This window comes from Lissotriton helveticus, chromosome 9 (genome assembly GCF_964261635.1).
Source record: "Lissotriton helveticus chromosome 9, aLisHel1.1, whole genome shotgun sequence".
Classification (NCBI taxonomy): domain Eukaryota; kingdom Metazoa; phylum Chordata; class Amphibia; order Caudata; family Salamandridae; genus Lissotriton; species Lissotriton helveticus.
In genome coordinates, this window is record NC_136070.1 from 14,850,792 (window position 1) to 14,872,440 (window position 21,649).

The 21,649-nt window shown below is 45.8% G+C and overlaps 1 protein-coding gene across 1 annotated transcript in view; it reads left to right on the forward strand.

Moving 5' to 3' along the window:
- LOC144782583 (paired box protein Pax-9-like) overlaps positions 1–21,649 on the forward strand; it is a 278,976-nt gene that overhangs the window by 175,991 nt on the left and 81,336 nt on the right. Inside the window, exon 3 of the mRNA XM_078661955.1 lies at positions 2,151–2,293. Coding sequence (XP_078518081.1) covers positions 2,151–2,293 — 143 coding nt within the window. The remainder of the gene's footprint in view (positions 1–2,150; positions 2,294–21,649) is intronic.

Below are 21,649 nucleotides of genomic sequence, written 5' to 3' on the forward strand. Positions count from 1 at the left end.
TTTGCCGACGCTCCCGCTGGGGCCCGAAGACTCAGCGACACAGGAACTAGACTTCCAGACTTCTCTGACTCAGACCCACATTCTCAGCAAAGCTGAGACCCGTGGCGGACACGAGAGACGTGGGACCAGACAACCTGGACATCCTGCATTTTGCTAACTGCGTCGACTCCTGAGGGAACTCGCAGTTGTGCATTGGAGTACAAGAAGCCCCAGACCCAAGCACCATTTGCATCGAAGCTCAGCCCTCCACACTCCACGAGTGTTGCGTGGGGCCCGCTCTTGCATTTCAGCTTGATGCATCTTCCCGGTTGCTAGCCCATTGGCTAGTTAGCCCTCTGAAGACTTTATTTTGAAACTAAACTGTTTTCCTGGTTGTTCCAGGGTTGCTCCAGCTTCCCTGCAAAGGAGAAGCTCCACAGATCTTTCTGGTCTGCACCGAAGCCAATCTTCATTTCCTGCATGGGTTGCACTTGCCAAGGCTTGTTGGGTCCAATCCGGATACCCATACCACAGTCAACTAGATTCTTTGTGGGACAGCTCAAATCCAGCTCCTGGTCATCGTCGACCCCTCCTGGTCCTCGTGGCTGCAGAGACAAGCTTCACCTTCTTCACCTGAAATCACTCAGTCAGTCAGTCAGTCAAATAACTTTATTCGGTTAATTAAAACCATAAAAGCAGTGCAGAGTTCGTAAGCAATAAAATACAATTAAAATACAATTAAATTTACAATTAAAGTTTCAAAGGTGATTGCAAATCCTAAAAAAGAATCCATTAAAAAATACATTAAAAGAGAGAAAGTTATTAGATAAAAGCAAGTTCACAAAAATATAGATAAGGAGAATACACTTTCCAGTATGTTTTGCACATTCCCTGCGAACAAAATTTACAAAAAAGTATCAGGTTTGGAGATTGTTTATCGGAGGGAGTTTAGTTTTGTTTTGTCTGCCAGCTGCTACCAAAAAACAAGCTACACTATAAGTGACCTGCACCGAGTTCAACATCTGTAGGTATAGGAGGGCCGGCCGTACCTGGGCAAAGTTCAGGTCTTTCAGAATTGGAAGGAGGAATTTTTTACAGGCCGCCCTGTAGTGATCGCAAAGTATAACTAGATGAAGAGTATCCTGCGTGGAAAAACAATCACAGGAACAGGGTGGGGTATTTCAAATCACTCAATATAGCCTGGTTCGTTCCTGGTTCGTTCCTGGTCACTGGCTAGTGACCCAGACTCTGTCCCTTCTGCTTGCAGGTTCTTCAGGTCCTCAATCCACCCTTTTATCTACCTGGACACTCAACCTCTAGTTGCCTGCAGCACTTCTTTGCTGATCTCCATAGAAAACATCAACGAAACCCGACACCAAAAGGCACCTATGCACCCGGCTTCCCTGGGTGAGGTAACACGAGTACTCCGGTGCTCCCGTGGGTCTTGACTCTCGAAGTGTCCTAGCCTAAGGGGTTTTGTCGTAGTCCATCCGGAAGTGCCCTAAAACAGTAACTTTGTAACTCTTACGTTCTCCATTATAAGTCAATGGTAACTCGCGACTGTGTTTAGACACTGCACGTGTCTCCCGTGGGCCTCCTACTTCCTAACCCTTGGTTGTTTAAAGTAGCCCCAGCGTTTCCCAAGGCCCTAGGCCTAGTTTCTATTTCTGTCGTGGTTCTTATACCACTTTCTTAGTATATGGTTTGTGAGGCCCCTAGGGCATAACTGTATTTGTGCAACTTATCGTATGCTAATTGAGTAACTTGTGATGTACTTTTACCTCTGACCTCACAAAGAGTTCAGAGGGGTTGTGCTAGAAATAAATACATATATATATTTGATATATACCTAGTGTGGTGTCCTTTCATTTGGTATTCAAGGGATTGTTATTGGTAAAACAGCTGGCTTCACGTGCTCTCTGAAGTTTTAGCCTAAGACTGCTGGTCCATGCTACCACTAGGATAGCTTGTCCATAAGGTTGACTTTACAACCACCATCAATAAGGGTCGATTTAGACTGGTGCAAGGTGCCACTAGAACTAGTGACATCATATGCCAGGCTAATGTCTCACACCAACTGCACCTTCTGTTCCAGTAGTGAAACGCCCTCTCACCAGGCTCCTGTTCACCACTACGCAGACACCTCACCAGGGTTCTCTTCTGTCCCACAGTGAACGAGGGCGCCCCCTACCACAGTCCAAAGCTTGAGGAGTGGAGCAGCCTAGGGCGGAACCATTTTCAGCACCCCTCCCCCCAGCACCTCCTCAGCAGCCTGGACAAGCCCCCCATGGAGCCGGAGTCCAAGTACAGCCAGGTATGTGTAATGTGATATGCAGTATAATTAGTGCACACACAAGTACAGCCAGGTATGTGTAATGCAATGTGCAGTATAATTAGTGCACACACAAGTACAGCCAGGTATGTGTAATGTATTATGCAGTATAATTAGTGCAAACACAAGTACAGCCAGGTATGTGTAATGTAATATGCAGTATAATTAGTGCACACACAAGTACAGCCAGGTATGTGTAATGTAATATGCAGTATAATTAGTGCACACACAAGTACAGAGAGGTATGTGTAATGTAATATGCAGTATAATTAGTGCACACACAAGTACAGAGAGGTATGTGTACTGTAATGTGCAGTGTAATTAGTGCAAAGACAAGTACAGCCGGGTGTGTGTAATGTAATACACAGTATAATTAGTGCAAACGCAAGTACAGACAGGTATGTGTAATGTACTATGCAGTATAATTAGTGCACACACAAGTACAGTCAGGTATGTGTAATGTAATATGCAGTATAATTAGTGCACACACAAGTACAGTCGGGTGTGAGTAATCAATGTGCAATATTATGTGTGCAAACACGAGCATAGCTGGATGTGTGTAATGTAATGTGCAGTATAATTAGTGCAAAGACAAGTACAGCCGGGTGTGTGTAATGTAATATGCAGTATAATTAGTGCACACACAAGTACAGCTGGGTGTGTGTGTAATGTAATACACAGTATAATTACTGCAAACACAAGTACATACAGGTACGTGTAATGTAATGTGCAGTATAATTAGTCCAAACACAAGTACAGAAAGTAATGTGTAATTTAATATGCAGTATAATTAGTGCACACACAAGTACAGTCGGTGTGAGTAATCAATGTGCAATATTATAAGTGCAAACACGAGCATAGCTGGGTGTGTGTAATGTAATGTGCAGTGTAATTAGTGCAAACACAAGTACAGACAGGTATGTGTAATGCAATGTGCAGTATAATTAGTGCAAAGACAAGTGTAATTTAATATGAAATTTAATTAATGCAAAAAACAGGCACAGCCAGGTGTGTGTAATACAATGTGCAGTATTATTGGTGCAAACTCAAAAGTACAGCCAGCCGGGTGTGAGTAATCAATGTGCAATATTATAAGTACAAACACACAAGTATAGCCAGGTGTGTGTAATACAATGTGCATTATTATAGGCGCAAACACAAGTACAGCCAGCCGGGTGTGAGTAATCAATGTGCAATATTATAAGTGCAAACACAAGTATAGCCAGGTGTGGGTAATGTGATGTGCAGTATATTTAGTGCAAAGACAAGTACAGCCGGGTGTGTGTAATGCAATATACAGTATAATTAGTGCAAACACAAGTACAGACTGGTATGTGTAATGTAATGTGCAGTATAATTAGTGCAAACACAAGTACAGAAAGGTATGTGTAATTTAATATGCAGTGTAATTAGTGTACACACAAGTACAGTCGGTGTGAGTAATCAATGTGAAATATTATAAGTACAAACACGAGCATAGCTGGGTGTGTGTAATGTAATGTGCAGTATAATTAGTGCAAAAACAGGTACAGCCTGGTGTGTGTAATACCATGTGCAGTATTATTGGCGCAAACACAAGTACAGCCAGCCAGGTGTGAGTAATCAATGTGCAATATTATAAGTGCAAACACAAGTATAGCCAGGTGTGTGTAATGTAATGTACAGTATAATTAGTGCAAAGACAAGTACAGCCAGGAGTGTGTAATGCAATATACAGTATAATTAGTGCAAACACAAGTACAGACTGGTGTGTGTAATGTAATGTGCAGTATAATTAGTGCAAACACAAGTACAGAAAGGTATGTGTAATTTAATATGCAGTGTAATTAGTGCACACACAAGTACAGTCGGGTGTGAGTAATCAATGTGAAATATTATAAGTGCAAACACGAGCATAGCTGGGTGTGTGTAATGCAATATACAGTATAATTAGTGCAAACACAAGTACAGACAGGTATGTGTAATGTAATATGCAGTATAATTAGTGCACACACAAGTACAGTCGAGTGTGAGTAATCAATGTGCAATATTATAAGTGCAAACACGAGCATAGCTGGGTGTGTGTAATGTAATGTGCAGTATAATTAGTGCAAACACAAGTACAGTCGGGTGTGTGTAATACCATGTGCAGTATTATTGGCGCACACACAAGTACAGCTGGGTGTGTGTGTAATGTAATATGACGTTTAATTAATGCAAAAACAGGTACAGCTGGGTATGTGTAAACCGATTTGCAGTAGTGCAGAATTATTAGTTGAAACATAAGTACAGACAGGTGTGCATAATGTAAAATAAAGTGTAATTCATGCAAAAACAAGTACAAACAGGTGTGTCTAATGCAATGTGCAGTATAATTAGTTCAAACACAAGTACATCCGGGAGTGTGTAATGCAATGTGCAGTATAATTAGTGCAAAACAAGTACAGGTAGATAGGTTTGTTTAAATGGGTGGTATTAGTGTTGCAAAGATAGGTACAGCTGAATATGTGAAATGCAATGTGTAGCGTGATTGGAACAAAGATAGGTACCTGTGAGGTATGTGTAATGAAATGTACAATATAATTTGCGCAAAACTAGTACAGCCGGGTATGTGTAGTGGAATGTGTAGTTTAATTTGTACTGAAATATAAACATGTGTAATGAAGTCTATAATTGATATAAAAACCGGTACAGGCAGGTGTGTGTAATGCAATGCATAGTGGTACAAAAACAAGTATAGCCAGGTATGTGTAATGCACAGTAACACTGGCACAAAAGTAAGTACAACCAAGTATGTGAAAAGGATTGAGTAATTGGTGCAAAAATGAGTACAACCAGTTCTGTGTAATGGAATGTGCTATATACTTTGTAAAGAAACAAGTTACAGTATAACACACAAGAACTTCTTTACACGTGAGAGCCTCCTCACAGGATAGAGTATAACACGCGAGAGCCTCCTCACAGGTTAGAGTATAACACGCGAGAGCCTCCTCACAGGTTAGAGTTTAACACGGGATAGCCTCCTTATAGGTTAGAGTATAACACGCGAGAGCCTCCCCACAGGTTAGAGTAGAACACACAAGAGCCTCCTCACAGGTTAGAGTATAACACGCGAGAGCCTCATCATGGGTTAGAGTATAACACGCGAGAGCCTCATCACGGGTTAGAGTATAACACGCGAGAGCCTCCTCACAGGTTAGAGTATAACACACAAGAGCCTCCTCACAGGTTAGAGTATAACACGCGAGAGCCTCCTCACAGGTTAAAGTATAACACGCGAGAGCATCCTCATAGGTTAGAGTATAACACGCGAGAGCATCCTCAAAGGTTAGAGTATGACACGCGTGAGCCTCCTCACAGGTTAGAGTATAACACGCGAGAGCCTCCTCACAGGTTAGAGTATAACACGCGAGAGCTGCACAGGTTAGAGCATAACACGCGAGAGCCTCCTCAAAGGTTAGAGTATGACACGCGTGAGCCTCCTCACAGGTTAGAGTATAACACGCGAGAGCCTCCTCAAAGGTTAGAGTATAACACGCGAGAGCCTCCTCACAGGTTAGAGTATAACACGCGAGAGCCTCCTCAAAGGTTAGAGTATAACACGCAAGAGCTGCACGGGTTAGAGTATAACACGCGAGAGCCTCCTCACAGGTTAGAGTATAACACGCGAGAGCCTCCTCAAAGGTTAGAGTATAACACGCGAGAGCCTCCTCACAGGTTAGAGTATAACACGCGAGAGCCTCCTCAAAGGTTAGAGTATAACACGCAAGAGCTGCACAGGTTAGAGTATAACACGCAGGAGCCTCCTTATAGGTTAGAGTATAACATGCGAGAGCCTCCTCACAGGTTAGAGTATGACACGCGTGAGCCTCCTCACAGGTTAGAGTAGAACACGCGAGAGCCTCCTCACAGGTTAGAGTATGACACGCGAGAGCCTACTCACAGGTTAGAGTATAACACACAAGAGCTGCACAGGTTAGAGTATAACACGCGAGAGCCTCCTTATAGGTTAGAGTATAACACGCGTGAGCCTCCTTATAGGTTAGAGTATAACACGCGAGAGCCTCTTCAAAGGTTAGAGTATAACACGCAAGAGCCTCCTCAAAGGTTAGAGTATAACACGCGAGAGCCTCCTCACAGGTTAGAGTATAACACGCAAGAGCTGCACAGGTTAGAGTATAACACGCAAGAGCCTCCTTATAGGTTAGAGTATAACACGCAAGAGCCTCCTCACGGGTTAGAGTATAACACGCAGGAGCCTCCTCACAGGTTAGAGTATAACACGCGAGAGCCTCCTCACGGGTTAGAATATAACACGCAGAAGCCTCCTCACAGGTTAGAGTATAACACGCGAGAGCTACACAGGTTAGAGTATAACACGCGAGAGCCTCCTCACGGGTTAGAGTATAACACGCAAGAGCCTCCTTACAGGTTAGAGTATAACACGCAAGAGCCTCCTCACGGGTTAGAGTATAACACGCAAGAGCCTCCTCAAAGGTTAGAGTATAACACGCGAGAGCCTCCTCATAGGTAAGACTATAACACGCAAGAGCCTCCTCACAGGTTAGAGTATAACACGCGAGAGCCTCCTTATAGGTTAGAGTATAACACGCGAGAGCCTCCTTATAGGTTAGAGTATAACACGCAGGAGCCTCCCCACAGGTTAGAGTATAACACGCGAGAGCTGCACAGGTTAGAGTATAACAGGCAAGAGCCTCCTCAAAGGTTAGAGTATGACATGCAAGAGCCTCCTCAAAGGTTAGAGTATAACACGCGAGAGCCTCCTCAAAGGTTAGAGTATAACACGCGAGAGCCTCCTCACAGGTTAGAGTATGACACGCAGGAGCCTCCCCACAGGTTAGAGGATAACACGCGAGAGTCTCCTCGAAGGTTAGAGTATAACACGCGAGAGCTGCACAGGTTAGAGTATTACACACAAGAGTCTCCTCACAGGTTACAGTATAACACGCAGAAGCCTCCTCACAGGTTAGAGTATAACACGCGAGAGCCTCCTCACGGGTTAGAATATAACACGCAGAAGCCTCCTCACAGGTTAGAGTATAACACGCGAGAGCTACACAGGTTAGAGTATAACACGCGAGAGCCTCCTCACGGGTTAGAGTATAACACGCAAGAGCCTCCTCAAAGGTTAGAGTATAACACGCAAGAGCCTCCTCAAAGTTTAGAGTATAACACGCAAGAGCCTCCTCAAAGTTTAGAGTATAACACGCAAGAGCCTCCCCACAGGTTAGAGTATGACACATGAGAGCTGCACAGGTTAGAGTATAACATGCGAGAGCGTCCTCACAGGTTAGAGTATGACACGCGAGAGCTGCACAGGTTAGAGTATGAGACGCCAGAGAGCCTCCTCATAGGTTAGAGTATGACACGTGTGAGCCTCCTCATAGGTTAGAGTATAACACGCGAGAGCCTCATCACGGGTTAGAGTATAACATGCAAGAGCCTCCTCAAAGGTTAGAGTATAACACGCGAGAGCTGCACAGGTTAGAGTATAACACGCAAGAGCCTCCTCAAAAGTTAGAGTATAACACGCAAGAGCCTCCTCAAAGGTTAGAGTATAACACGAGAGAGCATCCTCACAGGTTAGAGTATGACACGTGAGAGCTGCACAGGTTAGAGTATAACACGCGTTAGCCTCCCCACAGGTTAGAGTATGACATGCAAGAGCCTCCTCACAGGCTAGAGTATAACACGTGAGAGCCTCCTCACAGGCTAGAGTATGACATGCAAGAGCCTCCTCACAGGCTAGAGTATAACACGCGAGAGCCTCCTCACAGGTTAGAGTATAACACGCGAGAGCCTCCTCACAGGTTAGAGTATGACACTCGAGAGCCTCATCACGGGTTAGAGTATAACACACAAGAGCCTCTCAAAGGTTAAAGTATAACACGCAAGCGCCTCCCCACAGGTTAGAGTATAACACGGGAGAGCTGCACAGGTTAGAGTATAACACGCGAGAGCCTCCTCACGGGTTAGAGTATAACACGCAAGAGCCTCCTCAAGGGTTAGAGTATAACACGCAAGAGCCTCCTCAAAGGTTAGAGTATAACACGCAAGATCCTCCTCAAAGGTTAGAGTATAACATGCAAGAGCATCTTCAAAGGTTAGAGTATAACATGCAAGAGCGTCCTCACAGGTTGGAGTATGACACGCGAGAGCTGCACAGGTTAGAGTATGAGACGCCAGAGAGCCTCCTCATAGGTTAGAGTATTACACGCGTGAGCCTCCTCATAGGTTAGAGTATAACACGCGAGAGCCTCATCACGGGTTAGAGTATAACACGCAAGAGCCTCCTCAAAGGTTAGAGTATAACACGCGAGAGCCTCCTCACAGGTTAGAGTATGACACTCGAGAGCCTCATCACGGGTTAGAGTATAACACACAAGAGCCTCTCAAAGGTTAAAGTATAACACGCAAGCGCCTCCCCACAGGTTAGAGTATAACACGGGAGAGCTGCACAGGTTAGAGTATAACACGCGAGAGCCTCCTCACGGGTTAGAGTATAACACGCAAGAGCCTCCTCAAGGGTTAGAGTATAACACGCAAGAGCCTCCTCAAAGGTTAGAGTATAACACGCAAGATCCTCCTCAAAGGTTAGAGTATAACATGCAAGAGCATCTTCAAAGGTTAGAGTATAACATGCAAGAGCGTCCTCACAGGTTGGAGTATGACACGCGAGAGCTGCACAGGTTAGAGTATGAGACGCCAGAGAGCCTCCTCATAGGTTAGAGTATTACACGCGTGAGCCTCCTCATAGGTTAGAGTATAACACGCGAGAGCCTCATCACGGGTTAGAGTATAACACGCAAGAGCCTCCTCAAAGGTTAGAGTATAACACGCAAGAGCCTCCTCAAAGGTTAGAGTATAACATGCAAGAGCCTCCTCAAAGGTTAGAGTATAACACGCAAGAGCCTCCTCACAGGCTAGAGTATGACATGCAAGAGCCTCCTCACAGGTTAGAGTATAACATGCAAGAGCCTCCTCACAGGCTAGAGTATGACATGCAAGAGCCTCCTCACAGGTTAGAGTATAACATGCAAGAGCCTCCTCACAGGCTAGAGTATAACACGCGTGAGCCTCCTTATAGGTTAGAGTATAACACGCGAGAGCCTCTTCAAAGGTTAGAGTATAACACGCAAGAGCCTCCTCAAAGGTTAGAGTATAACACGCGAGAGCCTCCTCACAGGTTAGAGTATAACACGCAAGAGCTGCACAGGTTAGAGTATAACACGCAAGAGCCTCCTTATAGGTTAGAGTATAACACGCAAGAGCCTCCTCACGGGTTAGAGTATAACACGCAGGAGCCTCCTCACAGGTTAGAGTATAACACGCGAGAGCCTCCTCACGGGTTAGAATATAACACGCAGAAGCCTCCTCACAGGTTAGAGTATAACACGCGAGAGCTACACAGGTTAGAGTATAACACGCGAGAGCCTCCTCACGGGTTAGAGTATAACACGCAAGAGCCTCCTTACAGGTTAGAGTATAACACGCAAGAGCCTCCTCACGGGTTAGAGTATAACACGCAAGAGCCTCCTCAAAGGTTAGAGTATAACACGCGAGAGCCTCCTCATAGGTAAGACTATAACACGCAAGAGCCTCCTCACAGGTTAGAGTATAACACGCGAGAGCCTCCTTATAGGTTAGAGTATAACACGCGAGAGCCTCCTTATAGGTTAGAGTATAACACGCAGGAGCCTCCCCACAGGTTAGAGTATAACACGCGAGAGCTGCACAGGTTAGAGTATAACAGGCAAGAGCCTCCTCAAAGGTTAGAGTATGACATGCAAGAGCCTCCTCAAAGGTTAGAGTATAACACGCGAGAGCCTCCTCAAAGGTTAGAGTATAACACGCGAGAGCCTCCTCACAGGTTAGAGTATGACACGCAGGAGCCTCCCCACAGGTTAGAGGATAACACGCGAGAGTCTCCTCGAAGGTTAGAGTATAACACGCGAGAGCTGCACAGGTTAGAGTATTACACACAAGAGTCTCCTCACAGGTTACAGTATAACACGCAGAAGCCTCCTCACAGGTTAGAGTATAACACGCGAGAGCCTCCTCACGGGTTAGAATATAACACGCAGAAGCCTCCTCACAGGTTAGAGTATAACACGCGAGAGCTACACAGGTTAGAGTATAACACGCGAGAGCCTCCTCACGGGTTAGAGTATAACACGCAAGAGCCTCCTCAAAGGTTAGAGTATAACACGCAAGAGCCTCCTCAAAGTTTAGAGTATAACACGCAAGAGCCTCCTCAAAGTTTAGAGTATAACACGCAAGAGCCTCCCCACAGGTTAGAGTATGACACATGAGAGCTGCACAGGTTAGAGTATAACATGCGAGAGCGTCCTCACAGGTTAGAGTATGACACGCGAGAGCTGCACAGGTTAGAGTATGAGACGCCAGAGAGCCTCCTCATAGGTTAGAGTATGACACGTGTGAGCCTCCTCATAGGTTAGAGTATAACACGCGAGAGCCTCATCACGGGTTAGAGTATAACATGCAAGAGCCTCCTCAAAGGTTAGAGTATAACACGCGAGAGCTGCACAGGTTAGAGTATAACACGCAAGAGCCTCCTCAAAAGTTAGAGTATAACACGCAAGAGCCTCCTCAAAGGTTAGAGTATAACACGAGAGAGCATCCTCACAGGTTAGAGTATGACACGTGAGAGCTGCACAGGTTAGAGTATAACACGCGTTAGCCTCCCCACAGGTTAGAGTATGACATGCAAGAGCCTCCTCACAGGCTAGAGTATAACACGTGAGAGCCTCCTCACAGGCTAGAGTATGACATGCAAGAGCCTCCTCACAGGCTAGAGTATAACACGCGAGAGCCTCCTCACAGGTTAGAGTATAACACGCGAGAGCCTCCTCACAGGTTAGAGTATGACACTCGAGAGCCTCATCACGGGTTAGAGTATAACACACAAGAGCCTCTCAAAGGTTAAAGTATAACACGCAAGCGCCTCCCCACAGGTTAGAGTATAACACGGGAGAGCTGCACAGGTTAGAGTATAACACGCGAGAGCCTCCTCACGGGTTAGAGTATAACACGCAAGAGCCTCCTCAAGGGTTAGAGTATAACACGCAAGAGCCTCCTCAAAGGTTAGAGTATAACACGCAAGATCCTCCTCAAAGGTTAGAGTATAACATGCAAGAGCATCTTCAAAGGTTAGAGTATAACATGCAAGAGCGTCCTCACAGGTTGGAGTATGACACGCGAGAGCTGCACAGGTTAGAGTATGAGACGCCAGAGAGCCTCCTCATAGGTTAGAGTATTACACGCGTGAGCCTCCTCATAGGTTAGAGTATAACACGCGAGAGCCTCATCACGGGTTAGAGTATAACACGCAAGAGCCTCCTCAAAGGTTAGAGTATAACACGCGAGAGCCTCCTCACAGGTTAGAGTATGACACTCGAGAGCCTCATCACGGGTTAGAGTATAACACACAAGAGCCTCTCAAAGGTTAAAGTATAACACGCAAGCGCCTCCCCACAGGTTAGAGTATAACACGGGAGAGCTGCACAGGTTAGAGTATAACACGCGAGAGCCTCCTCACGGGTTAGAGTATAACACGCAAGAGCCTCCTCAAGGGTTAGAGTATAACACGCAAGAGCCTCCTCAAAGGTTAGAGTATAACACGCAAGATCCTCCTCAAAGGTTAGAGTATAACATGCAAGAGCATCTTCAAAGGTTAGAGTATAACATGCAAGAGCGTCCTCACAGGTTGGAGTATGACACGCGAGAGCTGCACAGGTTAGAGTATGAGACGCCAGAGAGCCTCCTCATAGGTTAGAGTATTACACGCGTGAGCCTCCTCATAGGTTAGAGTATAACACGCGAGAGCCTCATCACGGGTTAGAGTATAACACGCAAGAGCCTCCTCAAAGGTTAGAGTATAACACGCAAGAGCCTCCTCAAAGGTTAGAGTATAACATGCAAGAGCCTCCTCAAAGGTTAGAGTATAACACGCAAGAGCCTCCTCACAGGCTAGAGTATGACATGCAAGAGCCTCCTCACAGGTTAGAGTATAACATGCAAGAGCCTCCTCACAGGCTAGAGTATGACATGCAAGAGCCTCCTCACAGGTTAGAGTATAACATGCAAGAGCCTCCTCACAGGCTAGAGTATAACACGCGAGAGCCTCCTCACAGGTTAGAGTATAACTCTCGAGAGCTGCACAGGTTAGAGTATAACACGCGAGAGCCTCCTCACAGGTTAGAGTATAACACGCGAGGGCCTCCTCACAGGTTAGAGTATAACACTCGAGAGCTGCACAGGTTAGAGTATAACACGCGAGGGCCTCCTCACAGGTTAGAGTATAACACTCGAGAGCTGCACAGGTTAGAGTATAACACGCGAGAGCCTCCTCACAGGTTAGAGTATAACACGCGAGAGCCTCCTCACAGGTTAGAGTATGACACGCGAGAGCCTCCTCACGGGTTAGAGTATAACACACGAGAGCCTCCTCACAGGTTAGAGTATAACACGCAAGAGCCTCCTCACGGGTTAGAGTATAACACTCGAGAGCTGCACAGGTTAGAGTATGACACGCGAGATCCTCCTCACGGGTTAGAGTATAACACGCGAGAGCCTCCTCACAGGTTAGAGAATAACACACAAGAGCCTCCTCACAGGTTAGAGTATAACACGCAGGAGCCTCGTCAAAGGTTAGAGTATAACACGCGAGAGCCTCCTCACAGGTTAGAGTATAACACGCGTGAGCCTCCTCACAGGTTAGAGTATAACACGCGAGAGCCTCATCACGGGTTAGAGTATAACACGCGAGAGCTGCACAGGTTAGAGTATAACACGCGTGAGCCTCCTCACAGGTTAGAGTATAACACGCAAGAGCCTCCTCACAGGTTAGAGTATAACACACAATAGCCTCCTCACAGGTTAGAGTATAACACGCAGGAGCCTCCTCAAAGGTTAGAGTATAACACGCGAGAGCCTCCTCACAGGTTAGAGTATAACACGCGTGAGCCTCCTCACAGGTTAGAGTATAACACGCAAGAGCCTCATCACGGGTTAGAGTATAACACGCGAGAGCTGCACAGGTTAGAGTATAACACGCGTGAGCCTCCTCACAGGTTAGAGTATAACACGCAAGAGCCTCCTCACAGGTTAGAGTATAACACACAATAGCCTCCTCAAAGGTTAGAGTATAACACACAAGAGCTGCACAGGTTAGAGTATAACATGCGAGAGCCTCCTCACAGGTTAGAGTATAACACGCGAGAGCCTCCTCAAAGGTTAGAGTATAACACGCGAGAGCCTCCTCACAGGTTAGAGTATAACACGCGAGAGCCTCCTCACAGGTTAGAGTATAACACGCAAGAGCCTCCTCACAGGTTAGAGTATAACACGCGAGAGCGTCCTCACAGGCTAGAGTATAACACGCGAGAGCGTCCTCACAGGTTAGAGTATAACACGCGAGAGCCTCTTCACAGGTTAGAGTATAACACGCGAGAGTTGCACAGGTTAGTTAACAGGCTTTGGCTAGGACACATTTACAAACCATCATATCTAGCAGAGGTTAGCTCACAGCACATCCGAGCTGAGGGGGGGTGGGTCGTATACATGTGCGCTCTTAATATGATCCAATTAAAATATTTTAACAAAATACAGTTTACAAAAAAACTGCTCCATCGCAGTTAGAAACAGAGGAGCAGCGACCAATGGGCGACGTTTATCCCTCTTTATGTAAATCCAATAATATATTGTTGTCGATGTGCTGACACGCTCCCCCCGCCCTCCCCCAGCAAGAGAGGTAGAAGTCCTCGCCCCGCCCATAGAGGCCCCCCCCACCAGAGCAGACCCCTGTACCTGACATCCCCCCAGCAGACCCCTGTACCTGACACCCCCCCAGCAGACCCCTGTACCTGACACTCACCCCCCAGCAGACCCCTGTACCTGACACCCCCCAGAGCAGACCCCTGTACCTGACACCCCCCCAGCAGACCCCTGTACCTGACACTCACCCCCCAGCAGACCCCTGTACCTGACACCCCCCCAGAGCAGACCCCTGTACCTGACACCCCCCAGCAGACCCCTGTACCTGACACTCACCCCCCAGCAGACCCCTGTACCTGACACCCCCCCAGAGCAGACCCCTGTACCTGACACCCCCCCAGAGCAGACCCCTGTACCTGACACCCCCCCAGCAGACCCCTGTACCTGACACCCCCCCAGAGCAGACCCCTGTACCTGACACCCCCCCAGCAGACCCCTGTACCTGACACCCCCCCAGAGCAGACCCCTGTACCTGACAGCCCCCCAGAGCAGACCCCTGTACCTGACACCCCCCCCCCAGCAGACCCCTGTACCTGACACCCCCCAGAGCAGACCCCTGTACCTGACACCCCCCCAGAGCAGACCCCTGTACCTGACACCCCCCCCAGCAGACCCCTGTACCTGACACCCCCCCAGAGCAGACCCCTGTACCTGACACCCCCCCAGAGCAGACCCCTGTACCTGACACTCACCCCAGCAGACCCCTGTACCTGACACCCCCCAGAGCAGACCCCTGTACCTGACACCCCCCCAGCAGACCCCTGTACCTGACACCCCCCAGAGCAGACCCCTGTACCTGACACTCACCCCCCAGCAGACCCCTGTACCTGACACCCCCCCAGAGCAGACCCCTGTACCTGACACCCCCCCAGCAGACCCCTGTACCTGACACCCCCCCAGAGCAGACCCCTGTACCTGACACCCCCCCCAGCAGACCCCTGTACCTGACACCCCCCCAGCAGACCCCTGTACCTGACACCCCCCCAGAGCAGACCCCTGTACCTGACACCCCCCCAGCAGACCCCTGTACCTGACACCCCCCCAGCAGACCCCTGTACCTGACACCCCCCCCAGCAGACCCCCGTACCTGACACCCCCCCAGAGCAGACCCCTGTACCTGACACCCCCCCAGCAGACCCCTGTACCTGACACCCCCCAGAGCAGACCCCTGAACCTGACCCCCCCAGCAGACCCCTGTACCTGACACCCCCAGAGCAGACCCCTGTACCTGACACCCCCCGCCCCCCACCAGCGGACCCCTGTACCTGACACCCACACCCCCCCAGCAGACCCCTGTACCTGACACCCCCCAGAGCAGACCCCTGTACCTGACACCCCCCCTCCCCCCCCAGCAGACCCCTGTACCTGACACCCCCACCCCCACCCCCCCCCAGCAGACCCCTGTACCTGACCCCCCCCCCCAGCGGACCCCTGTACCTGACACCCCCCCCAGCAGACCCCTGTACCTGACACCCCCACCCCCACCCCCCCCCAGCAGACCCCTGTACCTGACCCCCCCCCCCCCCAGCGGACCCCTGTACCTGACACCCCCCCCAGCAGACCCCTGTACCTGACACCCCCCCCCACCCCCCCCCCAGCAGACCCCTGTACCTGACCCCCCCAGCAGACCCCTGTACCTGACCCCCCCAGAGCAGACCCCTGTACCTGACACCCCCCCAGCAGACCCCTGTACCTGACCCCCACCTGCTCCGCCCCCGGAAGTCCTCGGAAACAGACAATATCCGCCTTGAAAACAAAAGCGAAAGGAGAGATTTTCTCACCTATTGGAATTAAAATGTGCTCAGTTTGAAAAGTGCAGTAATGAAGGCCCCCTCTCGCCCCCCCCCCCCCCCCCGGGCATTTATAGTGAAAGGACGCGGTGCTAAAGAGGGGGGGCGGGGGGGGGGGGGGTTATTAACCGCTTGTAATCCGCTTTTACTTTTCCTGGTTCATATCGTAAAATTCTCACGTCCGCAGCATCGCCGGAGCCTGGACGGATCCTTCCGGCATCTTGAAAACTTCAAACGAGAAACCACAAGAAAGAGGCGGAGAGCGTCAGAGGGGGGGGGAGGGGGCTCCTGCCCCGCACCCCCGGGGTTTAATGTGCGGGGCCGCGCCGCGCGCTCCTTCCCGTCCCATTACAGCTCTCATTATAGATTTTAATGCGAATTTCTATAGCGCGAACATTACCCGAAGGTGTCAGAGCGCTTTACATAAGAACCAGTTGAAAAACATAAGGACTCAGGATTACATGCGATACACAAAAGATACAAACAGAAAAAAACTGCAAACATAGAAGTTGTAAAGTCACTCAAGGAAGGGATACGGATGGATATACTCTAAGAGTCACATAGGAATGGTAGAGAGTACAGAGGTCTACACATATACTAGTGATTAGAGTTAATTCTATATACATAGGGAAGGGATCTGACTGGATATACTCTAAAAGTCGCATAGGAATGGTAGGGAGTACAAAGGTCTACGCATATACTAGTGATTAGAGTTATCTCTATATACAAAGGGAAGGGATACGAATGGATATACTCTAAGAGTCACATAGGAATGGTAGAGAGTACAGAGGTCTACACATATACTAGTGATTAGAGTTATCTCTATATACAAAGGGAAGGGATACGAATGGATATACTCTAAGAGTCACATAGGAATGATAGAGAGTACAAAGGTCTACTGCATATACTAGTGATTAGAGTCATCTCTATCTACATAGGGAAGGGATACGGATGGATATACTCTAAGAGTCACATAGGAATGGAAGAGAGTACAAAGGTCTACGCATATACTAGTGATCAGAGTTATCTCTATATACATAGGGAAGGGATACGAATGGATATACTCTAAGAGTCACATAGTAGCGGTAGAGAGTACAAAGGTCTACGCATATACTAGTGATTGGAGTTATCTCTATATACATAGGGAAGGGATACGAACGGATATACTCTAAGAGTCACATAGGAATGGAAGAGAGTACAAAGGTCTACTGCATATACTAGTGATTAGAGTTATCTCTATATACATAGGGAAGGGATACGGATGGATATACTCTAAGAGTCACATAGGAATGGAAGAGAGTACAAAGGTCTACGCATATACTAGTGATTAGAGTTATCTCTATCTACATAGGGAAGGGATACGGATGGATATACTCTAAGAGTCACATAGGAATGGAAGAGAGTACAAAGGTCTACTGCATATACTAGTGATCAGAGTTATCTCTATATACATAGGGAAGGGATACGAATGGATATACTCTAAGAGTCACATAGGAATGGCAGAGAGTACAAAGGTCTACACATATACTAGTGATTAGAGTTATCTCTATATACATAGGGAAGGGATACAAATGGATATACTCTAAGAGTCACATAGGAATGGAAGAGAGTACAAAGGTCTACGCATATACTAGTGATCAGAGTTATCTCTATATACATAGTGAAGGGATACGAGTGGATATACTCTAAGAGTCACATAGGAATGGAAGAGAGTACAAAGGTCTACGCATATACTAGTGATTAGAGTTATCTCTATATACATAGGGAAGGGATAAGAATGGATATACTCTAAGAGTCACATAGGAATGGAAGAGAGTACAAAGGTCTACGCATATACTAGTGATCAGAGTTATCTCTATATACATAGGGAAGGGATACGAATGGATATACTCTAAGAGTCACATAGGAATGGTAGAGAGTACAAAGGTCTACTGCATATACTAGTGATTAGAGTTATCTCTATATACATAGGGAAGGGATACGAATGGATATACTCTAAGAGTCACATAGGAATGGTAGAGAGTACAAAGGTCTACTGCATATACTAGTGATTAGAGTTATCTCTATATACATAGGGAAGGGATACGAATGGATATACTCTAAGAGTCACATAGGAATGGTAGAGAGTACAAAGGTCTACTGCATATACTAGTGATTAGAGTTATCTCTATCTACATAGGGAAGGGATACGGATGGATATACTCTAAGAGTCACATAGGAATGGAAGAGAGTACAAAGGTCTACGCATATACTAGTGATCAGAGTTATCTCTATATACATAGGGAAGGGATACGAATGGATATACTCTAAGAGTCACATAGTAGCGGTAGAGAGTACAAAGGTCTACGCATATACTAGTGATTGGAGTTATCTCTATATACATAGGGAAGGGATACGAACGGATATACTCTAAGAGTCACATAGGAATGGAAGAGAGTACAAAGGTCTACTGCATATACTAGTGATTATATTATCTCTATATACATAGGGAAGGGATACGGATGGATATACTCTAAGAGTCACATAGGAATGGAAGAGAGTACAAAGGTCTACGCATATACTAGTGATTAGAGTTATCTCTATATACATAGGGAAGGGATACGGATGGATATACTCTAAGAGTCACATAGGAATGGAAGAGAGTACAAAGGTCTACGCATATACTAGTGATCAGAGTTATCTCTATATACATAGTGAAGGGATACGAGTGGATATACTCTAAGAGTCACATAGGAATGGCAGAGAGTACAAAGGTCTACGCATATACTAGTGATCAGTTTATCTCTATATACATAGTGAAGGGATACAAGTGGATATACTCTAAGAGTCACATAGGAATGGCAGAGAGTACAAAGGTCTACGCATATACTAGTGATTAGAGTTATCTCTATATACATAGGGAAGGGATACGAATGGATATACTCTAAGAGTCACATAGGAATGGTAGAGAGTACAAAGGTCTACTGCATATACTAGTGATTAGAGTTATCTCTATATACATAGGGAAGGGATACAAATGGATATACTCTAAGAGTCACATAGGAATGGAAGAGAGTACAAAGGTCTACGCATATACTAGTGATCAGAGTTATCTCTATATACATAGTGAAGGGATACGAGTGGATATACTCTAAGAGTCACATAGGAATGGAAGAGAGTACAAAGGTCTACGCATATACTAGTGATTAGAGTTATCTCTATATACATAGGGAAGGGATACGAATGGATATACTCTAAGAGTCACATAGGAATGGTAGAGAGTACAAAGGTCTACGCATATACTAGTGATTAGAGTTATCTCTATATACATAGGGAAGGGATACGAATGGATATACTCTAAGAGTCACATAGGAATGGTAGAGAGTACAAAGGTCTACGCATATACTAGTGATTAGAGTTATCTCTATATACATAGTGAAGGGATACGAGTGGATATACTCTAAGAGTCACATAGGAATGGAAGAGAGTACAAAGGTCTACGCATATACTAGTGATTAGAGTTATCTCTATATACATAGGGAAGGGATAAGAATGGATATACTCTAAGAGTCACATAGGAATGGCAGAGAGTACAAAGGTCTACGCATATACTAGTGATCAGAGTTATCTCTATATACATAGTGAAGGGATACGAGTGGATATACTCTAAGAGTCACATAGGAATGGCAGAGAGTACAAAGGTCTACGCATATACTAGTGATCAGTTTATCTCTATATACATAGTGAAGGGATACGAGTGGATATACTCTAAGAGTCACATAGGAATGGCAGAGAGTACAAAGGTCTACGCATATACTAGTGATTAGAGTTATCTCTATATACATAGGGAAGGGATACGAATGGATATACTCTAAGAGTCACATAGGAATGGTAGAGAGTACAAAGGTCTACTGCATATACTAGTGATTAGAGTTATCTCTATATACATAGGGAAGGGATACAAATGGATATACTCTAAGAGTCACATAGGAATGGAAGAGAGTACAAAGGTCTACGCATATACTAGTGATCAGAGTTATCTCTATATACATAGTGAAGGGATACGAGTGGATATACTCTAAGAGTCACATAGGAATGGAAGAGAGTACAAAGGTCTACGCATATACTAGTGATTAGAGTTATCTCTATATACATAGGGAAGGGATACGAATGGATATACTCTAAGAGTCACATAGGAATGGTAGAGAGTACAAAGGTCTACGCATATACTAGTGATTAGAGTTATCTCTATATACATAGGGAAGGGATACAAATGGATATACTCTAAGAGTCACATAGGAATGGAAGAGAGTACAAAGGTCTACGCATATACTAGTGATCAGAGTTATCTCTATATACATAGTGAAGGGATACGAGTGGATATACTCTAAGAGTCACATAGGAATGGAAGAGAGTACAAAGGTCTACGCATATACTAGTGATTAGAGTTATCTCTATATACATAGGGAAGGGATAAGAATGGATATACTCTAAGAGTCACATAGGAATGGCAGAGAGTACAAAGGTCTACACATATACTAGTGATTAGAGTTATCTCTATATACATAGGGAAGGGATACAAATGGATATACTCTAAGAGTCACATAGGAATGGAAGAGAGTACAAAGGTCTACGCATATACTAGTGATTAGAGTTATCTCTATATACATAGGGAAGGGATACGAATGGATATACTCTAAGAGTCACATAGGAATGGCAGAGAGTACAAAGGTCTACACATATACTAGTGATTAGAGTTATCTCTATATACATAGGGAAGGGATACAAATGGATATACTCTAAGAGTCACATAGGAATGGAAGAGAGTACAAAGGTCTACGCATATACTAGTGATCAGAGTTATCTCTATATACATAGTGAAGGGATACGAGTGGATATACTCTAAGAGTCACATAGGAATGGAAGAGAGTACAAAGGTCTACGCATATACTAGTGATTAGAGTTATCTCTATATACATAGGGAAGGGATAAGAATGGATATACTCTAAGAGTCACATAGGAATGGAAGAGAGTACAAAGGTCTACGCATATACTAGTGATCAGAGTTATCTCTATATACATAGTGAAGGGATACGAGTGGATATACTCTAAGAGTCACATAGGAATGGAAGAGAGTACAAAGGTCTACTGCATATACTAGTGATTAGAGTTATCTCTATATACATAGGGAAGGGATACGAATGGATATACTCTAAGAGTCAAATAGGAATGGTAGAGAGTACAAAGGTCTACGCATATACTAGTGATTAGAGTTATCTCTATATACATAGGGAGGGGATACGAATGGATATACTCTAAGAGTCACATAGGAATGGTAGAGAGTACAAGGGTCTACGCATATACTAGAGATTAGAGTTATCTCTATATACATAGGGAAGGGATACGAACGGATATACTCTAAGAGTCACATAGGAATGGTAGAGAGTACAGAGGTCTACGCATATACTAGTGATTAGAGTTATCTCTATATACATAAGAAGGGATACGAATGGATATACTCTAAGAGTCACATAGGAATGGTAGAGAGTACAAGGGTCTACGCATATACTAGAGATTAGAGTTATCTCTATATACATAGGGAAGGGATACGAACGGATATACTCTAAGAGTCACATAGGAATGGTAGAGAGTACAGAGGTCTACGCATATACTAGTGATTAGAGTTATTTCTATATACATAAGAAGGGATACGAATGGATATACTCTAAGAGTCACATAGGAATGGTAGAGAGTACAAGGGTCTACGCATATA